At 36.5% G+C, this 20577-nt stretch overlaps 1 protein-coding gene across 1 annotated transcript in view; it reads right to left on the bottom strand.

Annotated features, from left to right (window-relative positions):
* Positions 1–20577, bottom strand: part of LOC109409255 (vacuolar protein sorting-associated protein 41 homolog) — a 48299-nt gene that overhangs the window by 686 nt on the left and 27036 nt on the right. The window contains exons 11-13 of the mRNA XM_062847880.1: positions 16996–17123; positions 385–574; positions 66–317 (exon numbers count right to left, since the gene is read on the bottom strand). Coding sequence (XP_062703864.1) covers positions 66–317; positions 385–574; positions 16996–17123 — 570 coding nt within the window. The remainder of the gene's footprint in view (positions 1–65; positions 318–384; positions 575–16995; positions 17124–20577) is intronic.

Below are 20577 nucleotides of genomic sequence, written 5' to 3'. Positions count from 1 at the left end.
TGAAATTTTAAGTTGAGATCCTTAGTTGCACATTTGTCGTAATTATAGTTCTTCGCACTTTTTACCTGGTAATTCCGAAAATGGATCCAATCGACACAAGGCAGTCAATGTTGCTGGAACCATCGAGCGGATCGAACGAAACCACATATTTGCCCCTCTTCTCGGTCTCGATTTCGATGACGTTGTCGTTCTCCTCCGAAACCAGCAGGCAGGTCGAGTACGAGGACTTCAGCATGTTGATGAAAATTTCGTTGGACAGGACATCTAGCTTTTTCACCTGTTCGCCTTGGACGTTGGTGTCACCTGAGATTCCTTGCCTGTTGAAAAGATTGGTTAAGTTTAAAATTTAAGGGACGGTATCTTCTGTGAAGTCGCCTCACGTACAGTTTGGCAATTCCGGCCTTACGAACAGCCGAGCTGATGGCCTTGATGGCAGTCTGGATGCAGTTGAGCAGCTGGGACAGGTCCCCGGTGGCTTGTTTGTATTTCTTTTGCTCCTGCAGCACAAAACGCGTAAGCGTCATGCAGTTGGAGTCAAAGGCAGGTCCTTGCTGGGTCATGATGAGGATCGGAGCTGTGAAGAGTTAGATTCCGTTTAGAAACAAGTAGGTTTTAGTTACAGAATTTCAGCTAATACGCAATCCAAGCGACGTGAAGCGATCAACGTGCATAGGGTTACCTCAGAATTGTGTAACGAGAAAAGAAAATCCTATTTTTTGTCTAAGATCAAGAAAACTTTCTTGATCTTGCGGCAACTCTAGAAATAGCTCAGTCAATTGACTTGATTTTTGGAGTACGGTAAGATACGCAGAGTATCTAGCCATGTACAAAATTTCATATCAATTGGTTTGAAATTGACTGAGTTATAGCAGCAAGTGCCCAAAATAGGTGCCCCTGCCCAAATGGTCCCATACCCTATTCTGATTCTCTATACTGTTGAGCTGATGATCCTAAACAGGCAAAGCGTGTTACATTTTTATTACATTGATTGTGCATTTCTCTAGAAGTTGAGCAATAGACTGGGCCATTCGTTATAAGGCAGCATCCATTTATTACGTAACGCTGAAATCGACATTTGTCGACCCCCCCTCCCCCTTCCGTAACGTTTTTTTGTACGAAAACCCGTTAGAGCGTTACGTAATTTGTGGATGGCGCCTAATGAAAAACATATCAAATTTGACCAGTTCAAGAATTTTCAACTGATCAACTTTCATATGTTCACATGACTTTTTAGCTGAACTTTATAAAAAGCATTTGATCTGTTATTGTAAACAACAGAGGATGCTCTCAATATTTTCGATATTTTTAGGTATCTATGTTATTAATTAAATGTAGGTACATGTATTTTTATAATTAGGCATATACATTAATTATACGTACAAATACTCTAAAAATTGTTGCACTATTGATCAATTGTCACCCTAATGATAATAACATTTTCATAAGTCTTAACATAGCGTGTCCAAATTTTTATTGTGATTGTGTTAATTATTATACAAATCAGTTTAGATCAGCTTTTTCGTTGATGCGATTAGGTGCTATAATCTAGAAAGCAATTAATAAATAACACGACAAAGAATAAATCACGCATGCCAAACACATATATGAAGTGGATACATACTCGTCATAATGAAATTTAATTGTTGATAATCCTATTGACAAGTGTGTGCTATAAATTAAATAAAAGAAATGTGTTACTGTTCGACTGCTCTGAAACATGTTTTTTTTGTAAACAAATGCATACCCGGATGCCACATAAATGGCCTATAAGCTTATACCCAAGTAACAACACTGTTAAAGATTTACGTATTGCACTACACTGCCCCCACTCGCATAACAGTCCCATCTTTGCTGGGTTTCCTATTCATATGGGGCTGTTATGCGAGTGGGGGCAGTACAGGGGATAGACAAAATGATCGGGACATGCAAAATGTTTACTCTTCAAAACTACTGACTGAACTTCAGTTAAGTAAAAAACAGCAAATTCGCCTGCTGCAGATCCTACATGAATTTCTTCAGGCATTTCTTCTGAATTCCTCCATAAATTTTTACTGATTTTCCTACGGAAGTTTTTTCTCAGTTTCCTCCTAGAGTTCTTTTTGAGATGCATTCAGGAGGCTTTCTGGAATCCCTCCAGGATTGTCTTCCGCGATTGAATTAAGAGTTCTTTCTAAGATTTCTTCAGAAGTTCGTTCGTGGGACCTCCAGGAGTTCCTACTGAAATTACTCTAGCAGTTTCTTCTGGTGTTCCTCTAGGACTTAATTCTGGAATTCTCAAGAAGTTGTTTCTTGGATTCGTCATGAAGTATCTTTTTGGATTTCCTTTTTTGAGAATTCTCCAGCAGTTCCTTCTAGGAATTCTTCAAAAGTTTCTTCTGTCATTTTTCAAAGAGTTATTTCTGAGATTCTGATCAGTTTCTTTCCAGAAGCTTCTTTGAGAATCAATTTCTTCAGGAGTTCCTTTACGGTTACCTCCCAGAGCTTTTTCTGAGATTCCTCTAAGATTTTCCAAGACTGATCAGAAGTTGCTTCTGGGATTCGTCCAAGATTTCCCTTAAAGATTCTTCCTTCTGGAAATTTCAACCGTGATTTCTTCCGATATCCTCCAGAAGTTCCTTCTGGAATTCACTTCTTCCTTTTATGATTTTATATGGGCGATTCATTTGATATTTTTTGACAAGTCTATCCAGGATTCCTTCAGAAATTCCCTCTGTGATTCTGCTAGGATATTGTTTTTGAAATTCCTAAAGAGGTTCAGTCTGGCATTTATCCAGGAGCACCAGGAATCCTCCAGGAATTAAGTTTGTTTATCATGAGGTTTCGATAAAGGTTCCTTAAGAGAATGGGGTTCCTTATGAAATATCTTCAGAAATACTGTTTCCAGAAGGAATCCCTGGAGAAATGCAATCCCAGAAGGATCTTGTGAAGGAAACTCAAAACGAACATCTGAAAGAATTTATACAAAACAGTCGAAATAATTCCATGGAAAATGTTGGGGAATCGAGGAGGGAGTAATCCCGGAAGAAATTCCTAAAATAATCGCGGAATAAGTTCTAGGAGGAATCCCCCAAGATTTTTTTCTTGGATGAAATCAAGAAAGAATTCTTGGAAGGAATTACTTAAACGACACCGGAAAGAATTTCAGGAGGAAACCTGGAAGCATCCAGAGTGAAATTCCTAAAGGGAACCACAAAGAACTTCTGGTGTTATCTCCGGAGAAAATACTGAAGGAATTTCAGAAGCAAGTATGGGAGAAATTCATGAACGAATTCTAGAAGGATAAGAGTTAAAGAAAGTATCCCGCAAGAAATTCTTGGCCGAATCCAGGAAAGATCTCTTGGATCAATCCCAGAAAGAACTCTTGGAGACATCCTATAGGAATCCAGGAAGCAATTTCTGGAAGAATCCACCGATTCCTGGAGAAATCTCGAAATTTTTCAAAAGGAGGAATCTCAGAAAAAAACTCATTTAAAAATCCCAGAAGACTTTTGAAGAAATCCTAAATGGAAGGAGTGAATTCTGGATGAATCTTTTGGAGGAATACCAGTAGAAATTCCCAGAAGAAAGAATATTTGAAGTAGCTCTTGGATGAATCCCAGAAGCAACTACTGGTCAATCTTAGATAATCTTGAAGAAATCCCAGAAAAAAACTCCTGAGGGGAATTCTCGAAGGAGCTTTTGGAGGAATCCAATCCTTGAAAAATCACAGAGAAAACTTTTTCAGAATTCTCAGAAGAAACTTCTGGAGAATTCTCAAACGAAATCCTAAAATGAAATTCTTTACGATTCCAAGAAGATACTTCTCGAGGATCGTTAGAATTAATTCCTGGAGGAACACCAGAAGAAACTGCTGGAGTAGTTTCAGTAGGAACTCTAGAAGGAACCTCTGTAGAAATCTTAGAAAGAACTCTTAGATCAATCGCGGAAGACAATCCTGGGTCCCTGGAGGAATTTCAGAGAGAGCCCCTGAATGAATCTCAGAAAGAATTCTAGGAGCAAACTGAGAAGAAACTTTTGTAGGAAAATCAGAAGGAATTTATGCAGGAATCCCAGAAGGAACTTCTGGAGGAATGTCTGAAAAAGTTAATGTAGGATTATCACTCTGTAGCAGGTGAATTCGCTAGTATTTTTTACTGTATAGTTTATACCATTGATTTTTGAACTCGGTAAGCTGATGATCATTTTTAGTGTAGAATCATGCCCTGAGTTCGAAAACGTGGAGGAAAAAAATACAATAGAGCGGATTTTTTTTTCGATTTTTCATTCAAGGCTGTCGATTTGAAATCGATTTTTGTTCTATTTTTAAGGACATGTCTGCAGACTTGTTAGAATCCCAAAATGGCCGCCACAATGACCGACTTTGACACCTACTCGCGATTTTGAGGGCACAAATCTCTTCGTAAACGAAACCAGCGCACCTGATCTTCTTATTTTAAGCTAATAGCGAGTGAGCAAGAACAGAATTATGAAATGAACTATTGTGTGAAGCTTGCTTCTTGAGATTTATGCGTTTGAAGTTCTAATGCACTCTTGAAGCGGGATGTCAAGACGTTTGTCCTTAAGCAAAGTTGCTCCCTTTATACATTTTTATTTCACTAACCAATGCTCCGATTGAGCTGAAATTTTTACTATAACCGGGTAACATCTAATGTTTCAAATGTACATTGAGAAAGATTTTTTTATTGTTTTTTTCTTAATTCAAGGAGATTATTCTATATAACCACCAATATCTCGAATCCCACTAATTTGATGCAAAAATTTTGTCCAGATAATCGAAACACCCTGGGCATTGGGCAAAGACACAACCTTGTGATCAGCTTGGTTGCTGTCATGGATAATGAAGTTATTAATGTCGTTGTGGAATAAATTGAATCTAATAAAAAAGCTAGGAAAAATGTTGATATCTACAGAATTTAGTAGAAATTCATGCCAGAGTTCATAGAGAAACGGCAAGTAGAATGTATAGATGAAATTGCCGAGAAATTTCTTTTGAAATTGATAGTGCAATCGGTGGTGTCGTTATTGCGAAATCCTTAGAGAATTTCTAATGGATCCCTGCTGAAATCTCTGAAGAAGTTGCTGGTCGATCACCATAAAGAATGAACACTTAACAAAAACTTGTTCTAACGCAACTGCTAGGGGAGGTTCACAAAACTCTCAAATCAAAAAGAAATATTAGGAATAATAGAAAAGGGCCTCCAGTTAGACTAGTGGTAGGAATCTATGGACCTATGGATTTTATCACGAGTTCGCCATGGATTCAGCCTTATTTCAATAAGCAAATTTCCCAATTCAAAACAATTTAGACTAAAACTCTTCATAATATAACCTGCTCTAAAAAAGCTTCTACCGTGTTCTCCGATTTGAGTAACTCGTAAGCTGCCTAAGTAAAATCAAACTTGAGAGCTCCAAAAATGCTTCTGAGTTTCGAAAAAAAAAATCCTTTGATTCTTCCAAGAATTGTGTCGAAAATTGTTCCTAATATTTTCAGAAGCTCTAGACAGAAACAAAAAACAACCAAATTCAGCGGGAGTTTCTGCAGAGTCAGTTTTGGATTTCCTCTAGAATTCTGCCGAAGATTTTCTTCAGAACTTCGACTTTTTTCTAAAACAATTGCGCAAAAAAAGGTTAATTAGTTTTGAAGAAAAAATTAAAAATTTCATTGATAGTTGGACAAATAATTGAAGTCTTTCTCAAAATAATCACAACATATCAAGAAGGCGCCGTCCATAAACTACGTTCACTCATTTTTGGCCATCTCAGACCCTCCGCTCCCCCCTCGTAGACTTTTGTTCATACAAAATTTTCGAAATTTGTGTGGAGCGTAGACTTTGGCCACTTTCCGCAACTCCCCGTATCCCCTAAGAGTGTACGTAGTTTATGGACAGACCCCCTAACATCTTGCCAGTAGACAGTAATTTGAAGTTCTTATGATAAAAATCAAATCAAGAGAAGTTTTTTGCTCTATTTTTTTCTTGCTTCACATTTTTTTTTGTGAATGAAATTTTGTGGGAGCCCCTGAAATGTGGGGGCCCAGGGCCCCGGTCCCCGCTCCCTAAACCTGTCCACTCCAAAAATTATTTTTTTCCATTTCTTTTAATATTTGGAAGTATATTTATACATCTTTTGATCTGATGATTTCTTTAGAAATTATTTTGTATATTTTTAAATGTCAAGAAACCTTGTGGCAAAGAATGATTGATGATGATAATGATTAGAAATAAAGGTAGGCGAGGCATAATGAGCAGCTTAAGCATTTTGCCACCAAACACAGTGAAATAGGCGCAATCAATGTGTAATTTTGACGTATAATCCTCATTTGAACCATAACAGATAAAAACTAATCGTTGAAGTTCCGATTAAAGCTATAAATGTTGCAAAATTTGATGTTTTTTTAAACGTATAAAATCATGGATTGCGTGGTTGTGGGGCATAATTTTGTGCACAATCAAATGCTAATTAACTATTCTTGTCAATGATACAGCATACCGGCAACAACCAATTAGAATTTAAAGGGATTAAATTGGTTTAATTTGTAGGGAATTGTGGGGTTTCAAGGAGTGTACTATTAAGGATTTTTAAACGGTGATAATATAATGCAGTTACTGATTTTTTATTAAGCTAATAAATTGAAAATTAATGACAAAACTTTACTATATGCATCAAAACAGAGAAAACCAAAATTGAACTTCGTTTGTTTAAGCTTCCGTAACTCGCGCGGTTGACTACCTGCGTCAGCACCACGCTATTGCTGAATTCAAAAAGCGAGATTTTTTCAACGTGTTGTACAAAATACAACAGCGCGATCGCTCGAGGGTTAAGATGTTTACCATTTTCATTGTTTTTCTACCAGTTGCTCATTTTGCCCCACGGGAATCGAAGTAGGCTTCGCCGCGAACGGACGCGTTTCAATTTCGCTTGTCAATTTTTTTCGCGCTCCCGTTTGATGTTTTTTAACTATCAATTCGACTGTCGCTACGCCATCCGGAAACTGATCGCGTGTGATTATGGATTCTGCTGGATATGAACTCCAGAAAAAGAAATCAGATTTAGAATATGGAAGAAAGTGCATCGTTTTGAAAAGTTTCTTCCGCGATTCCTTCAGCGATTTGTGCGGTACTTCGCCACCCGAGTGAAAAGTGGATGCCTGTGAAGTCTCTCGCGGAAGTGCCGTAGTTTCGTTATGATTGAACTCTTTTCTCCAATCATGTGTCTAATTTTACGTCGGTGCTCTGCCTACCGCCCCCGAATATGAGAAAAAAGTTGGATTTATGTGAAAGATCCGCATATCGATGGATTTTAATGTAACAAAGGTCGTGTGTTTTGTTACCAGAATCGTGTAATTCAGTGCCGGGTAAACATCGCTCGTATTTGGTGAGCCGTATAGCACTACGTCGCCAAAACGTCGCCATAGAAACGAAGATGTCAGAAATGAATCCGGTTGTCAACATAAGGCCACCAGATGGACGTCAGAAATATCATTTCTCAATCAACGGATCCACGGATGAATAAACTAAATTTGGTGAGAACGTTTCATGCTTCTATTTACTATTTCATTATTACATACCTCTATTTATACAACCATATAATAAATCAAATCTCGGAGCGTTTGGTACGGTATGTCCACGCATCCTTCCTCCCCTGTAGATTCGAGAAGTGATCCGATTTTAAACAAAAGCTTAAGGAAATCGAATCATTTCAAAGAATCATCTTCGCGGTAAACGCTACGCAGTAGGCCTGGCCGCTTTGACGCTTGTGTCATATCTTTGATATGCTGCAAGCATCAATATTGACAAGAAAAATAATCGGGCGTAATCTAACCCAATTATTTTCCAGGATGCTTTCTTGTACTGGCTGCGTATGTGTTAGATTATATTAGATTAGATTAGTTGCTCATTTTGCCCCACCCTACTAACAACTTTTTGAAGTATATTTTTCAACAAAATAATCATACAAATATTTTTAAAATGTTGTAAATATATTGCATTAGCCCAGGAAATATCAGGAAACTTAATATATACCCACTTCGTTGTTATTTAGATTTCCAAAACCTTATTTTAGGTCAGATGATTTTTATAATATTTCCTCATTACATGACCACTTCACGCATTTTGATTATTTTTTCTAATCAAAGGACTTTTTTGAATAATTTTTCGTCATCAATTCATTGGATTTGAGATAATTAAGCTACAACTAAGCAATTTGTTTTGAAAATTTATAAATCTTCTATATATATATATATATATATATATATATATATATATATATATATATATATATATATATATATATATATATATATATATATATATATATATATATATATATATATATATATATATATATATATATATATAAATGCAGTGGCATACGTGGGACCGCGCATAACTTGCGAACGGAAGGTCCGATTTGGGTCATCTTAGTTTTGTTCTGTTAGTTTTCACCCAAGGAAGGTTTATGAGGCATAAAACATGGAAAAATTGTGAGTTTTTGAAAATTGATATTTATGCAATTTGCGTACGGGCACTTGGTCTTGAAACGTCAAAAAACGCAGTAGGCAAGACAAAGTTTGCCGGGGTCAGCTAGTTTACAGTAAAAATACAGTAGGCAAGACAAAGTTTGCCGGGGTCAGCTAGTTTACAGTAAAAATACAAGGTGCTCATTATGCCCCGCCTACCCCTACCGTGAGTGCACAATCATGGCTCACTTAGTGGTATTTTTTACCTCCAAAATTCGATCAAAAATAAAATAAAACAAAAACGAAGCCAGCGGTACGTTTTGATTCATCCTCGTTCCTGTAAAAAAGAAATAGGTTTCTAGAGAAATTTGTTAATTTTTGATAAATCATCGAAAAAAGCTTGAAAATAAAGCATTTTCAAAATATCTCTTTTGAGGATCGATGAAATATCACGCTTCAAGCTGGATTGATAACTTTTAGAATCTCAAAGTCATAGTCATCATCATATATATAAAATCCCAGCGTTGTCTGTCTGTCTGTCCGTAACGCTTTGAAATGTTTCGTTGAAATGTTTCACCATAGTTGTATCAAATTTCTAAAAGGAACGAGAACATTCTGGATGTTTATTTTACTTTCCAGAAATAATAAGAAGAACCTTCTGGAATGTTCTGGAACATCAATATTCGAAAAACTCTAAAAACTTTCTGAAAATTCCAGAAAATAAAATTCTGGAATGCTCTAAAATATGGAACTTCTTAAATTTTAGAGAACCCCTTAAAGTTTCTGGACGCTTTAGAAAGAAGAAGAAGAAGGACCTTCTGCAGCATTATGAAACATCTTTTTTTTTTGCGTAACGTCCCAATTGGGACAAAGCCTGCTTCTCAGCTTAGTGTCTATGAGCTCAGTTATTAACTGAGAACTTCGTCTTCTAACAACCACTTCTAAGTTGTTAAACGTTTTAGAAAAAAACCTTCTAGAATGTTCTAGAGCATGAAACTTTATTATATTGGGAAAAGGTTATGGACGTTAGGGAACGAGCAAGGATGCAAAAAAAACCTTCTAGAGTGTTCTGGAACATAAAAATCCATATAATTTCCAGAAACCTCCTGAAAGATACTGAACGTTACAAAAGTGAAAGAATCATCTAAGATATTCTGGATATCACACTTCCTCAAATATCGAAAACTTTCTGTGCGTTACTGAACGTTTCAAACAGAGAAAGGAGAAGAACCTTCTGGAATGTTCTGTACACTTTTCATTCTTAATTTCAAGAACTTTCTGGAAGTCAATGAAAGTCCAAGAAAGAAGTAAAGGGCCTTCTAAAATATTCTGGAACACCAAAAATTCATAGAATGTCGAGACCTTTCTAGAGATTACTGGATGTTTCAGAAAGAAGAATAATCTACGAAAATTTTCTAGATAATCAAAATTCTTAAAATTTTCGAGAAGTTACTGGACAAAACAAGACAAAGACCTTCTGTAAACTTTTTTAAATTTACGAAAAGTATCTAAGAGTTTGTGAACGTTCCAGAAAGAAAGAAAAATATCCTTTAAGAAGGTTCTGGAACAATCAAATTCATAAAATGTTTGAGAAATTTCTGGAAGCTACTGAACATTCCAAATGAAAACAGAAAAAAAATCTCTAGAATATTCAGGAACATTAAACTTTCCAGGTACTTTCTAGAAGTTACTGAATGTTTCAGAAAGACTAAGAAAACTAACCTGAACAAATTTTTTAATGCCGATTATGTTCGGGGAGTTTGTCAACGTTCAAGAAAAAAAATGTCAAATGGACCTTCTGAAAAGTTCTGGAAAAAAAGAATTCATTAAATTTTGAGAACTTTCTGTAGATTACTAAACGTTCAAGAGAGAAGCATTCTGGAGAGAGATTCTGGAATGTTATCGAAAACAGTTTCATTGAAGAAGTGTAACTGGAATTTTAAAAACAATCTTTTTCTAGCTAACGTGGCTAGCCACGTCGGGTCAGCTAGTATAATATATTATTGGTAAGTAGGAGAACCTACGTATTTTGGACATAGCGTTACGCCAATATATTTTGGTCACTTCCATTTGTTTTTGCTGTAAGCAGGGATAGGAACACTCACTTGTAACGAGTTACATTCACTTGCTATTTTCACAGCTCAGAAGCGTGGAATCAAGAAGCGATGTATGGGCGACTTTTGCCTTGTGATTTCGTAAAGCTTTGCCGAACAGAGTAGGGGTCGCACACGAATCCCAAGGTCGTGACAGAGCTGTGAAAGCGACTCTCCACGAGGTGAGTGTAATTTACACGACTCACGACTTCGGTGTGCGTGTGCGACCCCTACTCTATTCGGCAAAGTTTTAGACGAAATCACAAGGTAAAAGTCGTCCATACATCGTTTCTCGATTGCACGCTTCTGAGTTGAAAAAACTGCAAGTGAGTGCAACTCTTTCGAAGTGAGTGTTCCCATCCTTGGCCGTAAGTGTCCAAAATATATTGGCGCGTTGCTGTGTCCAAAATATGTTGGTTCCCCTACTTTCAACCATAACCAGAACTTTATTAACTTGCTTTGTTATCAATGCGGAACAAATTTGGTTCCTTTGACCCATTCTCACGCCCTCGAAGGGGTGAGAATGGCTCAATTTTCATACACTTGTAGTTTTAAGGAAAATTGATGAATTCCATAAATGTTTTCATCATTTGTACATACATTACTAAAGATCAGGTTCCAGTGATCAAAGGACTTTTTCATGCTAAAAAGCAAAAGTTATTGGACAATGAATGTGAAAGTATGCATTTTTAACCCATTCTCACCCCCAACGACGGTATCCAAATAGTCGCACAAAGTTACGTTAAAAAGGGTTAATAAAATGATTATGTATTATGCATATTTACGTGAATGATCTCGGATTACATTAACGTAGGGTGGGGCGAGGCAAGATGGGTCACGGGGCAAGATGGGTCAGTGCCATTTTCGGGCGCATTACTTATGTTTTGATTATGTTAATAATTTTGTTAGATGACCAGCATGAATATACAAAAGTTTGGAGCATTGATTGAAAAATTATTCACTCTCATTGGAATTAAAAAATAAAATGGTTTTTAGCCATTTTTCTTATGCGATACATTCCATATAATCCCCATATAAACGGCCGCGGGGCCAGATGGGTCACCTTCAATTTTGAACGTATTTTTGGAACATTCCAAAGTTATTTATTTTTTATTATAAGACTATCTCATAAATGACTTCAATCAAGTGGAATGAACGCTCAAAATTATAACATAAAATTATGATAATTTTTTAGTGAAAACATCGATTTTCAAGTCGCCTTAGGACCACTCAAATCGTAAAGTTTTTTATATTCCAAATAAATTTATAAAATGTTCACTAGTAGCTCTTGTTTACTCAGTATGGATATGGAGCATATATGAATGCCGAACAAATCTCATATTTTGACGTTTTTCGTTGAGAAAATGTGAATTACTTAAAAGGTGACCCATCTTGCCCCGCACTTTTTTCACGGTGCAAAATCGATCACTTTTTAAAATTGCTTGTTTAACGTCATATTTTGTATTTAATTAACTTTTTATTGACTTTTAGCATAGCTAACTAGTGTAATAAAGAGTAGCGGACGAGTACAAACCAATACGATTTGTATTTACAAAGTTATGGTGATCCATCCTTAGGTGACCCATCTTGCCCCGCCCCACCCTACGTAATATGAGTTTTATTGGATTTTGTAAACACCCCTTCAATTTTAATAAGTTTCAAAATAAATTTAATAATGAAATACTGTTGATAATAATTTTAGAATATTATTATTTCAATATATGCCTGCTTTTGACATGACGGATGTCTTCTAATCAGTAGGTTATCGCTCTGCTTCAGCGTTTTCCTACAACATGTTTTGGTCTTTCAAAACAAACTTTCAAAATGGACCAACCGACGACCGACCACCGTTCGTAAATGGGCATTGAAAGGTCACCATCGTCAAAGTCAAGCCACAAAAACCAAAACGCCGAATCAGAAGCAGATAGAGTTGCGAAGACAACACCAAACCAGAATGTAACAACAAGGAACCACAAAGAAACGCCACACTATAAATAAATTCGCGTTGCTGGGCTATCTGGTTTATGGTTTGCGGCGCCGTCGATAGGTACTTATATCCCCTTGGCATACTGTTGGGACAAGATTTGATTCAAGATACCTACTGTTCATGTAGATCATACACTTCGAGATGAATCTACATTTGCAACTTTTTACTCGATATAACTACACCTTGATTAGATAATTATTTATAACAACATCATCTTACCTTTTTAATTGCAAATTTAAAGCCACGTAGAACCCGATCTAAGTATTGAGCAGACAAAAATTACCACTTTCACTCTTGCCTCGCGTCCCGACTGTCTAACGATAGCGCGACCGTTCCACTAGACGACTACAGCCAAACTGATTTTGCAACAGGTTCGGGCAACGCGAGTTCAACACACATTGCATCGCACCCGCTTAGGAACCACTACCAAAATTTGGAAATTGTCTTTCGATTCTTCTTAATACCCGCCGCAATTAGGTATGATAATGGAGTGTTTTTGAAGCCAGTTTGAAGCATCCTGAAAGATTTGTGTCTCTGTGCTTATCACTTTTTGGAAAGTTTTATACTGTTGTTGATCTGGTTTGAAAACATGATACGAAATCGGTTACACGCGTAAGAATTTACGTCAGTATGATCATTAGACTGATGCAAGAAGTTTATTGTTCATTAAAATTCGTTGAATATGAAATTTAGAAAGTTGTACATAAAAATACAAAGCAGAACACATTTTATTTTATTACATTTGCACCCGGAATCAAATTTGTAGAACATTTTGTAACTTATTTTTATTGTGCAATAAGTCAAATAGACTAGAAGAAATTAAAACCCAAAATCAAAGGTATAATGTTTTATGATGGTTCTCAACCCCTCTTTAAGACTAATTGGTTATCAGAATGTTACTTGGGCATTATTATACTGAAATAATATTTATAAAGAAGAAATTATGGTACTGATTTGCATAAAATTTATAAAGCAAAGCTATGACAAGACCATGCGGCTCAAATACAGTCCGGATTCGCTGGTTGGGTCACGACTGCGCCCCGATTACCGAATCGTGTTCGTTCGTTGGGGCAACTGACAACTGATGAAAATGCTCTAGACACACGCACGTGACGAGAAATACGTCACGGAACACTCACATACTTGCGTAAACGTTCTGTATACAGGAGCTGTGATGCGACGGCGGTCAGACGTCAAACTCGTTTTGACATCTATTTTGACATTGACAGTGCTTTTTAGTTGGGTTTTGCCCCAACCAGTGAACATTCAAATATCGAGACAGCCCATCTAACGAGCTCTCAACGAACGAATCGTCACTGTATAAGATGTATCTTGTTTCAGTGAACATGGTTATGAACGAAGGTAGATGTATAGCGAAAATGGCTACTGTTATAAGGATTACGTAGTATTATTTCAGCGATCGCTTTCGGTATTCCTCTAGGGATTTTCCTCTTTTGATTACGACGAGAATTACTTCAAGGGATTCTACACGGATTACTTCAGAAACCCCTCCAGGAATTCCTAACAGAACTGCTCCAACAATTCATTTTTCAAAACATTTGTTGAAGTGGATAAATCATTTTTCTTCGTGAGCATTCTTATGCAATAGATGCTAAATAGACTTTAAAAGGATACATGTATCAAAAAACTAAACTTTTTTGACATCTTGCCAGGTAAAGTTGGCAAAAACCTTAGGGTGTCCATATTGCCCCGCCTACCCCTACTGAAGAAATTGTAGAAATTATTGAGGAAAACCTGAAAGAATTCTAAAAAGAATACGTAGAGGAACTCTTGGAGGAATCCCCATAGCAGTTCCTGGATTCCCAGGAGGAATCTCGGAATCAATCTCAAGAGAAAATCCTCAGGGAATCTTTTAACAGCTTCTGGAGGAAGTCTAGGATTAATTCCTAGAGGAGTTTGTGAAAGAATTCCAGGAGGAATTCCTGAAGGAATCCCAAGAAAAGTTCTTGAAGGCAAATAATCGCGGAAGTTGTTCCTGAAAGAATCACAGAAGGAATTTCCGAGTGAATCCCTGGAGGAATTCTTGGAGGAATTTTGTAAGAAAACCCCATGAGGAATCCCGAAAGCAATCCTTAGGGAATCTCAGGAGAGCTTTCTTAACGAATTCCTGGTGTAGGAATCCCTGGATAAAAAAATATTGAAGGAATAGTTAGATAGATCCTAAAGGAGTTTTTGTACAAAATTTTCAAGCAATTCCTGGATAATTTTTTTAATATTCTCTTGTAAAACTTCCTGAAAGAATTTCTGGAAGACATTTCAGTAGAAATAATTCGAATATTCCAGATAAATGCAATCTCTGGCAGAATTCTGGAAGGAATATATGAAGAAATCGCTGAGAAATTTCTGAAGGAATACCTTAAAGGATCTCTGGAGAAACTACTGAAGGAAACCACGGAAACAGCACTGGAACAATCACTGGAGGAACCTCTAAAAATATCTCAAAACAAATCCCCGAAGAAATGTCTGGTGAAATCCCTAGATGAATTATTGAAGGAATCTCTGGAGAAATCCATGTTATTGATGGAATCATTGCAGCAAGCTATAAAAAAAACTGGATGAATTGTTCATACCAGGGTTCCCAACTAACATTTTCAGCGCTATAAGCTTCAGTCATTTACCGACACGAATGCACACTAATGTGTAAAGTGTCGAAAATAAATTAACTACCCAAGTAACACAACATGCTCTATAAGAGTTCAAATTTCACTATTCATACATAACGTAGTGTATTTTTCTTGTATTATTTACTTAATTTTGAACACTTGTATAATCAAAACAGCGCAAAAAATGGCGGCTTATAAAACATCTTACATGTGATATAAGATGTATCTCAACACATTAATATCGCTAAACAATATGATATAGGACATATCATCCAACTCCCAAAAATGTTCAATAATGGTAGCGCTATTTTACATGCAATTCAAAAATTATGGTGAAACATTCGATTTTGCTCATCCAGATTTCAAGCGCTCTAGGTTCAATTAGAAATGCCAACCATAACCATTAAAAATAAGCCATCCAAATTGTGCTATTCTATCAGTTTATTGACTCCACATGTAGATACAATATGGCTGATTTTCTATCACACTTACAGTGCCGTACAAAACATGTAAACAACTATGCAAATCTTAATAATAATGGTTTTTCAGCCTAAAATGTATCACTGTTTTGGGCACACGTAGAGATAAGAGTAATGTAAAATTTATAAATAGTTTTGTTTGAAGAATTTATAATGATTTGAAGGTAAAAACATGTGCAATTGATTTCCATATTTTTATTTGTGCATGCATATTTTTAACAGGTACTGTAATTTGGATGGTTTGCTATAGAAGAGACGCTATATATGAAGATCTTGCGTTAAAAATACGTTTATAATACATAATCAAAACAATCATACAACAAACGTTTTATTAAGCTATAATTATGTTTTGCGGTTAAAATTTAAACTCCGAAATAACTACACTACAACTAAGTTTCAGCATACCTAGTTGAATCTGTCAAAATGTAAACGTAAACATTGCATTGTAATTGTTCCTTTCACTCTGCTGTTGGTGCAGATTCTGATTCGTTTTTGTTTAATATCTGACCACTAGTTTTTGGAAATTTGAGATTTAGAATACACAAGTTTACAAAATAAAACGAAAGTCGTGAACTTCTGTCAACGACCAAAATTTTTGAAGCACAATTTGATGCTGATTTCGAAACCGACCTTCAAAAAATTTAAAGTAGAACAGTTTTTAAGATTTAGCTCAATATCGAGTTTTGCAACTTTTCAAAATATGTAATTTACTAAAATTCAAATATATTGCGTTTTGTTCAACCAATTTTAAATCTTTTTCCATAAATTAAAAGCTGAATACAATACCATTCGGTCATCTGAATACAGGTTTTGCGTCAGATTGATGAAATTCAAGATATTGGCGAGTTTTAGGGACGATCTTCTTAAATTTTAGCAAAATTCCATAACTTTTTTGAAGAAATGTATTTTTTTCAATAAGAAAAAACCAACTTAAAAATTGTTTCTCGACGTTAATTTGACATATCATATGTAGGCGAGTTACAGTAAAAAAATCAGCTCAATCGGAGCATTGATTACGGAGAATGAGGTGTGTGAAGTGAGCGACGTTGCTTAAAAATAGAACAAAAATCGATTTCAAATCATCAACCTTGTATGGAAAGTCGAAAAATTTTCCGCTCTACTGTATTTTTTTTCCTTCGCGTTTTTGAACTCAGGGCATGATTCTACACCAAAAATGATCATCAGCTTACCGAGTTCAAAAATGCTGTAAACTAGTGTTATTCGCAATCTGATTTGGAATAACATCAGCTGCTGCCGAGAGGACTTAGGATGGTGCTTGGTGATAAGCTAAACGGTGTGTGAGCAGCCACTATTCAAATTGCGAGTTGCGTCCTAAAATTCAATAACAACTTACCCAGATCAAACTTTTCTCGAGACCCTGTGTAAACTAGACAGCTTTCGTAAATCTTTCTCGACATCATCGTCATCGTCGGAGATCTTTCAGACCATTGCCGATCAAAATATGGTTCATGAAGCTTTAATCTGTGTTGAATTTTGCAGTTAGGAAAACTCGGCAAACCCAAATGAGCTGCTGTTGTAAAATAAAAACATTGTGGCTTTCATGAGTGAGTTGCATGATGCTCCAGTATTGTTATATATTAGTAAAATATACTTGGTGTGATCCGTGATATTTTTTTTGCTGTTTGTAATCGGCTGACATTATAAAAGCCTAATAATAACATAATGTGCTTCCTGATACACTTATATTACCGTTATAAAACATCTTTTGAAGCTTAAATTTTGAAAGATGTTCTCTATGTTACTTGGGTAACTAACTAACTTCAGTCATTTGCTTTCTGTTGTGTAACCATCGTATAAAAGCAGTGAACGCTGATTAAAAGGGAAGCTAGTGAAATATAAATCATAAGCAAATACACGACTGCAAAACAAGCACCATACAGCTACCAAACTCGGTTTTCAGAAATCCATTGCTTGTCACTGGGGCTGCCTTTACTCCACTCTATTCCAACTCCGGGAGATTTCCCCGAAGATATGAAAACTTGAACAAATCGAATAGGAGTCCCCACTAACAAAACAGCTGCTACTATACAGTACAATTCGTTATACTGACAAATCCCCAAACCAGCAGCGCTTTAAGGACAAACGTCTTAAAATCCCGCTTCAACAGTGCATCGGAACTTCAGACGCACAAATCTCAAGAAGCAAGATTCAAACAACAGTGCGTTTTATTATTCTGTTCTTGCTCACTTGTAATCAGCCTAAAATGAGAAGATCAGGTGCGCTGGATTTGTTTACGAAGAGATTTGTGCGCTCGAAATCGTGAGTAGGTGACAAAGTCGGCCATTGTGGCGGCCATATTGGGATCCTAACAAGTCTGTCCTTAAAGTCCGTTATGCGATTTCATTACAGCTAGAAGCTGTAATGTACGAACACGTCGGAACCCTGCACGCATAAAACACTAAAAGAATGGTGTAGATCCGTTGGCCCGTTCCCGAGCCTATTCGTGACATACAGACACCATTCCATTTTTATTTATATAGATAGATAGATACATATATCACTAATATATTTAAATTTAAATTCAGCATGGGTGTGCAAAAACTATATTTTTTTTTGCAACAGTCTAAATTAGTCATCGTTTAAGAAGGGTTCAATCTTCAAGTAGGGTGGGGCGGGGCAAGATGGGTCACCTGAGGATGGACCACCATAACTTTGTAAATACAAATCGTATTGGTTTGTATTCGTCCGCTACTCTTTAATACACTAGTTAGCTATGCTAAAAGTTGATAGAAGGTTCATTAAATACAAAATTTAATGTTAAACAAGCAGTTTTAAAAAGTGATCGATTTTGCGCCGTGAAAAAAGGGCGGGGCAAGATGGGTCACCTTTTAGGTAATTCACATTTTCTCAACGAAAAACGTCAAAATATAAGATTTGTTCCGCAGTCATATATGCTCCATATCCATACTGAGTAAACAAGAGCTACTAGTAAACATTTTATAAATTTATTTGGAATATAAAAAACTTTACGATTTGAGTGGTCCTGAGGCGACTTGAAAATCGATGTTTTTACTAAAAAAATTATCATAATTTCATGGTATAATTTTAAGCGTTCATTCCGCTTGATTGAAGTCAGTTATGAGATAGTCTTGTAATAAAAAATAAATAACTTTTGAATGCTCCAAAAATACCTTCAAAATTGAAGGTGACCCATCTTGCCCCGCGGCCGTTTATATTGAGATTATATGGGATGTATCGCATAAGAAAAATGGCTAAAACCATTTTATTTTTCATTTCCAATGAGAGTGAATAATTTTTCAATCAATGCCCCAAACTTTTGTATATTCATGCTGGTCATCTAACAAAATTATTAACATAATCAAAACATGAGTAATGCGCCCGAAAATGGCACTGACCCATCTTGCCCCGCGACCCATCTTGCCCCGCCCCACCCTACCAATACAATGACGAACGCCACAATGGTCACGATGTCAAGAAGTCGAGCCCCTTGTTTTGTTTTGAGGCCGGCTTTTTTTTTCATTCTACCACATCCAAAAAGGAGAGGATTTCGTAACATTAATCGTATACAGTCAGTGTCGTCAAACAAGTGCGGTTAACCGGCAACGCGGTGTTCGTCGCCGATTGCCGGGGTTTAATTGCACGTACCCACATATACTTATTTAACCGGCGAGATAACAAAACCGCATGGTCGCATCAAACGGACGGACCGGTATGGGTTGTTTGTACATATTGCGCCTTTCATGTGTATAGGTCCATCGGTTTAGTAATTATACCTATGATATTTTACGGGTTTCTTATCACTATTAGGTGAACCTAACAACATGACAACGGAAAGTAACTTTCTCATACGATGCTATTTACGTTCCGTTTAGCGTCATATTGAATGCCGAAGATAGGGGTTAAATCTTCCTACGATTTTTTCCTCATAAAATGCACAGGAAATTAAAGATTCTACATTAACACAAAACTAGCCTAAAATAATATAGTTGTCATTGATTCCATTGATTTGACAAACCAAAGGATCTCCTGTAGGAAGGCTTCTGAGGAAGTTTTCGTAGAAGATCCTGGAGAATAGTATACCTAAGGAACATTCTTGAAAAAAAAAAAATCGGAAAAATCTCCCACGGGAGTTCTTGCAAGAACTCGTCCAAAATTCCCAAAGCAACTGCTGGAGGAAGTTCTGGAAGAATTTTCCAAGGTTCTTCTTTATGAATTCCCAAAATATATCTCATGAAGCAATCCCCTAACGAACATTTGCACCAATTCTGTAATTATTGAGTAATAATCACGAATTTTCTAGAGATATCACATAAATCACAGACAAACAGATGCGACACTAACGAAATTTCCTCGCTTAGATCCGGTAGGTAGGGAATCGCGCCACTTGGGCGGTGGCTTCTATATTCGTCTGTTTTCCACTATAACTCAGTCAAATTTGAACCAATTGACACAACTTTTGGCATGTGGTGAGATAGGTATAGTATCTACCGGTTTACAACATTTCAAGTCAATCGGTTCAAAATTGACTGAGTTATAGTGGAAAACAGACGAATATAGAAGCCACCGCCCAAGTGGCGCGATACCCTACTTACGAACAATTTATGTGATTAATTTGAGGAGCTCTTGCTATGCCTTCGGCGAGCGATCTTCCGGATTTTTTGTTAGCTGGCCAATCCGGTGTCTGTCGGCATGAGCATCAATAATGATAATAACACAGCGTAACAAAAATTAACTTTTGGTCTGTCTCAAGAGCAAACTTATGTGTCTCTGACAGATTTTAGGCTGCTGAATCCGAATCCGGGCTCAGATTTGCTCCAACACGTCACAATTTTGAGCTATACCTCAATTTATAGGGCAAAATATGCGATTTTGGGCTTTTTTGACTGCAAACCATTAAGCATGGAAATATTTTTTTTAATCAATCAAAAGGTCAATTAACATCTAAATTAACGAC

This window comes from Aedes albopictus, chromosome 2, assembly GCF_035046485.1.
Source record: "Aedes albopictus strain Foshan chromosome 2, AalbF5, whole genome shotgun sequence".
NCBI classification, from domain to species: Eukaryota; Metazoa; Arthropoda; class Insecta; order Diptera; family Culicidae; genus Aedes; species Aedes albopictus.
This window is presented reverse-complemented; position numbering and strand designations above follow the sequence as displayed.